Source organism: Engraulis encrasicolus, chromosome 20 (genome assembly GCF_034702125.1).
Source record: "Engraulis encrasicolus isolate BLACKSEA-1 chromosome 20, IST_EnEncr_1.0, whole genome shotgun sequence".
Lineage (NCBI taxonomy): Eukaryota > Metazoa > Chordata > Actinopteri > Clupeiformes > Engraulidae > Engraulis > Engraulis encrasicolus.
In genome coordinates, this window is record NC_085876.1 from 40,406,131 (window position 1) to 40,413,630 (window position 7,500).

General features: G+C 42.0%; 1 protein-coding gene across 1 annotated transcript in view; it reads right to left on the reverse strand.

Moving 5' to 3' along the window:
- Window positions 1-4,124: 4,124 nt before the first annotated feature.
- Window positions 4,125-7,500, reverse strand: part of LOC134436635 (extracellular matrix protein 1-like) — a 5,105-nt gene continuing 1,729 nt past the window's right edge. Inside the window, exons 3-4 of the mRNA XM_063185949.1 lie at window positions 6,646-6,854; window positions 4,125-5,056 (exon numbers count right to left, since the gene is read on the reverse strand). Coding sequence (XP_063042019.1) covers window positions 6,648-6,854 — 207 coding nt within the window. The 3' untranslated portion in view covers window positions 4,125-5,056; window positions 6,646-6,647. The remainder of the gene's footprint in view (window positions 5,057-6,645; window positions 6,855-7,500) is intronic.

Below are 7,500 nucleotides of genomic sequence, written 5' to 3' on the forward strand. Positions count from 1 at the left end.
TATAACCCCTGACCTGTAATGAGTTTGATGCATTACGCAATCCCTACTACAAATATTATCAACGGCACAAAATTATCAAGCCACATCCAAGCACATCTGTCTTATTATCTGGTAAAAATAGCTGTTTTGCCATGGCTTCTATCCTGTTGCTTGCCAGATAGTGGCAGCTGAAACAGTCCATGACTACAATGGCTGAGATCCATTCATCCATGGTTTATTGACAATGCAACAGACACACAGACACACAGACACACACACACACACACACAGACACACACACACACACACACACACACACACACACACACACACACACACACACACACACACACACACACACACACACACACACACACACACACACACACACACACACACACACCTTTGGGACATAAGAAAAGACATAACACATAAGACAACAGCATACATTTACTGTTACCAGAATGGCAATGACCAAGTCGTAATGTATCACTATAGGCTCTGTGTAATGTAATAGTAGTGTAGTACTATAGTAGTCTTTGGTAAGTGGTATAGTAGTAGTATGGTAAGTCTTTTCAACAACTATTACAGCATTCCACTGTGGAAGTGTGGGCATTATGAGGCTACAATAGTCTGGTTTTATGTTTTATGCTTAGTATAAGCCTGATATTTTGACTGTGTTTTGATTGCACCCTAAGACTGAGGTAGATCAGCAGTCGTTTTTATATTTCTTAAGGACACAGCTGTTGGTGCTGTTTACTGAAACACTCTGACTTGTGTTTTTGTCCATTCCACCCATGTTCAGGTCCACTAGCTAACATCACGAACATCTTTTTCAAGCTTCTGGCTCTTTATCATGTTTGGAGAGTTTTGTGTCTGATTCGTTCACCATTTCTATCAACGGGAGACTTTTTAAGTCAGCTGACTATTTTCAGGTGTCTTGAATTCAGATGACAAGTTGATTGGAAGTGCCCATCTGATCTGTGAGATCAGAACTCTTTAATGGTTAGGAGGGGATCAAATACCTATCTCCCTATATGTAATAGAAATAAATTCCTAATATATATTCTTTTAAGCTACTTTCTGGATTTGCTTTTTGATATTCTATCTTTCCATGTTAGAATACACCTAATATTAAAATTACAGACTGATAATTTATTGGTGGGCAAACCAACAAAATCAGGATCCATTAGGCCAATATTGTGTTACGACAGCACAGGAAGAGTAAGCAAAAGATAACGACTTTATATATTATGTTCTGACAGTTCAGGATGTGTCACTGGCAATATATGAAATGTTAGGAAATATATTTTCTTTCAGACTTCAATTTGGCACTATACTTAGGTGAATTAATAAACCTTTCTGGGGTCCAATTGAGTATTGTTTGAGCTGAAACCACCAAAATTCGCCTAAATTTAACACATTTCTGCTTTAAAGTCAGCTATAACTGTGCATGATACTGACATATTGGGTATCAGCTTTCAGGTGACACCACCCACAATGCTCTACGACAAATGGCTGTGAAGTTATTAGGCAAAATGGGGCCAAATGTCAGGCGTTTTTGATTAAAATAAACATTGAGACTTTATGGCTCTTGAGGCAGGTCTTCCCATGGTCCAAAATCAAAATAATTTTATATCTGGCCATTTCACACCTTGGAGAATGGGAATCACAGCAATTGGCTTCAAAATTACAAAAAAAGTTTTTTTTGAACAGGTCTAAACCACACGCATGCAGCCCACCCACACCTACCCCCCCCACACACACACACACACACACACACCCCCCACACACACACACACCCTCCCCCCTCCCTCCTTGTGTGAGTGTGTGACATGCCCTGATGTGTTCCCCTTTTTATATTGTAGGTGTCTATCTGGGAGGTGCAGCCAGGGCAGTGCATCAATGATACAGAGGTGTGTGTGTGTGTGTGTGTGTGTGTGTGTGTGTGTGTGTGTGTGTGTGTGTGTGTGTGTGTGTGTGTGTGTGTGTGTGTGTGTGTGTGTGTGTGTGTGTGTGTGTGTGTGTGTGTGTCTGTCTGTCTGTCTGTCTGTCTGTCTGTCTGTCTGTCTGTCTGTCTGTCTGTCTGTCTGTCTGTCTGTCTGTCTGTCTGTCTGTCTGTCTGTCTGTCTGTCTGTCTGTCTCGGTGTGTTTGTGTCTGTCTGTCTGTGTCTGCCTGCGTGTATGCGTGCCTGTATTTTTGTAAATAACATGTCTAGGTTTGTTTTGCTTTTGCTTTAAAAAAGACAGTTGTTTTGCATTACACACAAACATTACCAACATTATTTGTTAATTTTAATTTGTTGCTGTCAGTGGGAGAAGTATGTGCTTTGAATTTCAGGATTAATTGCAAGAAATAAAAGAATCATTTCAGATCATTACCACTGCAGCTTGAAGGGCCAAGGGGATATCAAACAGTATGTTGATGACTTATACTTCCCCTCACAATACATGATTAGGTTAAATAATTTTTATTGCAATTAGTCATGCCAATAAATGCCTTCATCTATTGTATCATGCAATGTTTTACATGGTCAATAGACCTTTATATCAATTAATCAATGTAGTTTTGCCAATTTATTAAGTAGCATTTGAACATTGCTTTTTGGCACAGGCAGTATCTGGCACATAATGGATTTGCAATCAACAACAAATGCATTGGGTGCTATGAAGTGTAGTTGTGTGTGTGTGTGTGTGTGTGTGCATACGTTTGTGTGTACGCAGTGCGGACCCCGGGCCGCTGACAGCTTTGGCTGGGCCCAGGACAAAGTCAATCCAGCAAGTCAAAGAATGCGCGCACATCAGTGGCACAGGTGCTGGACCAAACGTAAGATAACTGAAAAGAAAATAAAGGTCCACAAGACTGTTAAATGCTCCCAAATATTTAATGGCACAACGTTTCGGACTAACTGTCCTTCATCACAAACTTTGCACTTTGATGAAGGACGGTTAGTCCGAAACGTTGTGCCGTTAAATATTTGGGAGCATTTAACAGTGTTGCGGACCTTTATTTTCTTCCCAGGACAAAGTCATCAGAAAGGGCCCACACTCAATACATACAATGTAACGAGGACCCATTTCTGGGCCCGTTGTCTCCCTGGGCCCGGGACGGCGGGCGGACCCCCTGTCAGCTTCCCTGTGCGTACCTGTACGTGTGTGACGTGTGCAATGCACATGTGCACATCTGCATGTGTTTGTGGTGTGTGTGTCGGAGTCCAAAGAAAACAGCACTTTATAGAAACCTACAAAACACAGTATACATTAATGTAAAGAGAATGCTTTAATGCAAAGTGTCAAAAGATGTGAAGACAACAACAGTGATAACCATGTAATCACATACACTGTATAAGCATGGGAAACGAGAATAGATGTATTAACTATGAACTCATAAGAGAGAGAGAGACATACAGTAGGCCTATGTCAGTGGTTCCTTAAGCTTTTTCTGCTGGGACCCCCATTTGACTTTAAGGATATATTCAGAACCATCCACCTATTCCAAACATCAAAATGTTTTGGTCCCTTAACACGTGAATATGTGAATATGTGAAATTCACAGGGAAAATGGATGCATTTAACCTTACTAGTGAATACTGTTACTAACCAATGTATGGAAAGGTTATATTAAATGAAATGCATATATTCAAGATTTTAATGAAAACAAGCCCTTCTCTCCGCGACCCCTCTGCAGTAACCCAGCTCCCCACCTAAGGGTCCTGTACCCCAATTTGGGAACCACAGTCAGAGGTGGAAGAAGTACTGAAGTTGTGTACCTAAGTAAAAGTAGAAGTACCATGCGAAAAAATTACTCAAGTGAAAGTTGAAGTTGTACACCAAAAATGTACTTAAGTAAAAGTCACAAGTAGGCCTACTAACTTTTAAATGTAGGCTACTTTTTGAGTACAAAAGTACAAGTATGTCTGCCTACTTGATCCAATAGGAGAACGTTTCTTCAACGGTTTTCAGTTCAATTTGAACATGACTATGGAGTCCTGTTAATGTTTTTTAAAGTATTTTTTTGTCTGGGTGTCAGTTTGGAAGAGGGGCTTGGTCCCGCCTCCCTGCCCGCAGCTGAGGCTACTCAAATGTCCACGAAACACAACAGCAAAACCTCTTCTAGAAATGTAAGGAGTAAAAAGTACAAGTAATTGAAGTAAAAGTCTGCATTTTTATTTTTACTCAAGTAAGTACAAATTCCAGAAAAAAATACTTAAGTACAGTAACTAGTATACTTAGTTACGTTCCACCTCTGACCAAAGCAGTACTGTAAGTGTGTATTACCAGAGATTCTTTAAGTATAGAGATATGCCAACATAATAGGTTTCTATGGGCACTTAACGCGACCAGGTTCCGGTCTGCCTAAAGGGGCGTGTCATAATGCTCCTACAATGAATAGAACAGTCCTTAGGTCTGCCTAGGGGTGCCTAAGGGGGGGCCATAATAGAACCAGGAAACAATGGGCCAATGGAACCTCTCTCTCTCTACTCTCTCTGGTATTACTGTAACCATGTAACCACGTACAGTATATCAGTTTCTGGATGTTTAAAGAATCCTTCCACGGCGATGTCTGTGGCGAGTCTCTGGACGGTGTAAAATGCTGCAACTGCAATATGATGGTCGGTGAAATGACATACTTCCATGGAACTCAACAGAGCAAACAGCAAGGCCACAGGCATATTTTTTTCTCTCTCTCTCTCTCTCTCTCTCTCTCTCTCTCTCTCTCTCTCTCTCTCTCTCTCTCTCTCTCTGGTGTGTGTGTGTGTGTGTGTGTGTGTGTGTGTGTGTGTGTGTGTGTGTGTGTGTGTGTGTGTGTGTGTGTGTGTGTGTGTCTGTGTCTGTGTCTGTGTCTGTGTCTGTATCTGTGTCTGTGTGTGTAATCGGGGAATAGTTTCACAATGGTTTCACAAAGCCGTTTGTTAACACACTCGGTCTGGCACTAGAGACATCTTTTTAAAAAGCATTGCATTGTAGCATGTGTAAGTATCCATTCATATACTGTTAATATTGGTGGAGTAGCGATTACTGACAACAACTCTTGAAGATGATCAGCCAGCCTGAGACTCTGCTTCCTTTACGCAGGCTGAGAAAGACAGAAAACAATGTCAAAGGTAAGCTACTGTATATCATAGAAACACATGATTGAAGCACATTTAACAGTTGTTTATGCAGTATAATGGGGAACTGTGCCTTTAAATCTCAGCAGCATCTCCTATGATGTCATTTGTATCATGTGACCTGTGGCACCAATTGGCCATGATTGTTGTTACTTTAAAAAGCGAGTAGCCGGCTGACTTAGTGGGTTGTCTACATGAGCTGCTGTTTTGTATACCCCTGATGTGTGTTGGATGCATGCAAGAATGTTTGGATAGTGTGTGTGTGTATAGCTGGGGACTAAGGTGAAGCTTAATTAGTGCTGGAGTTGAAGTAAGAGGGTTCTGTCAAGTGGGTGAACGAGTGTGTGCGCGTGCGCATGTGGATTTTGTTTTATTTCTATTTTGCCTTCTGTATTTTTGTTTACTGACAAGAAAGTGAGAGTTCTTGGTCTGTCCTTTTTGTTTCTTTAATTATATTTATGTTTGGTTTAGGTTGTCTCTTGTGTCCACACTGGTGCCCACCTGAAGCCCTTCCACCCAATCACCCTTTAGCTCCTCGTGCAGTGATTTAGAATAGATAGTTGGGTGCCCTTTGTAATACCTTGTGTGCAGTGTAGAGGTGTTTGGTATTAATCTATTTTAAGTGTGCTGTGCTTTAGTATCTGTGTGTAATTGGAGCTACAGGATTTGGAAAAGGGTTTTTTGGTTAGGCCTACTGGTGTGCATATACAGTAGTGTGGGCGTACAGATTTATGGCCAATGTGTTTATTGTATATACAGTTTTAACTGGTGTTTATTGTTCCATAACTGTTTGAATTATTAAAAGAGAATTGACTGTGGCCCTGCATCTTGTCTCTGTACCTCCTTGACGAACCTGTGTCCTCAATCGTGCGCTAGTGTGAACTCATTTTTTTCCAGAGGGACTTTGGCGCCCTCTGGTGGCGTAGTCGTTAATTACATCTAAAGTTGGCATTTACAAGCCTTAACAGTAAACCTCTATTTCCACTCTTTTACATTGATTTACATCATGTAGTACAGCATAGTTTGTTTTTTTATTGCAATCAGCCATGCCAGTTTGAAGTGTTTGGCCAGTGAGATTAGTCTGACATTCTTAGATTAGATTCTTATATTAGTTGTACCACTCATACAAAAATATTAAGGATTGGGCTCTTCTCCGAACTACAGTGGTTCTCAAAAAAAGGGCAGGACGCCAAGGCAGTCTTCTTAGATAAAACCACTTTATCATAAAGGCTAGTTCATGTTAGAACTTAAATGATTAAAAATACTGCCAATTTTGTTATTTAAGTTCTAACATGAATTAGCCTTTATGATAAAGCGGTTTTATCTAAGAAGAGTGCCTTGGCGTCCTGCCTTTTTTGATATTTTCTACGTCTTGGCCAAAGAGCACCTTCAAACCACCACCAGTTTTACCACTTGAACGCCGCAGCCCTCCAGCCCTCTACCTTTTTACAGTGGTTCTCAACCTGCTTTGAACAAACAGCCTATTGACCTCATCATAACATGACATCTGTGTCCTCAATGGTAGTTACAGCCAGGGAGGGTGTGTCATCCTCACCTCTAGCAGGTGGTGGGGTCCCAGGTGAAGGCGAGGTCCACAGTGACGCTGGGGGCCTTGTAGCCGCGTATGCCCTGGTAGGAGGGGTTATGGGCCTCTCCAGCGAAACAGGCCAGCCTCTTCTCATCGCTCTCCGCCTCGCAGCACTGATGAGGCAGGTCCATCACCATGAACTCCTCCTGGCAGAACTGGTTCAGCGCATACTCCCACTGTGGGTACACACACACAAGAACAAGCAAAAGGGTGGAATTTTACAAATAAACAATACCTGATTAAAAAGATGGATGCTAAATAGAAGTACTGGCCTGCTTAAAACCCAGATGAAATATGGCATTAGAGATGGAGAGAGAGGCAAACGTGTGGAATGGATACTCAAAACATACTAAAAAACAACAAACAGTTTAAAGTTGGAGGGCTTTAAGGTACAACAGAAACACACACACACACACACACACACACACACACACACACACACACACACACACGCACACGCACACGCACACGCACACACACACACACACACACACACACACACATTTTTCTGTCTGTCCTGGAATTACCTGATTGTCCTGGTTGTACAGGGTCTGACTCAGGAAAGATAAAATCCCTGGACACCGAATGAACACACAAAAGACACTCACCACTTGTGTGGCACAGCACATCTCGGCTTCTGTCTTTCCCAGGAAACACCACACACACACACATACACACACACACACACGAATGCACGCACACACGCACACACGCATGCACACATGCGTGTACACGCACACACACACACACACACACGCACGCACACACGCACACACGCACACACACGCACACACACACACAGGCACAGATACGCGTACACAC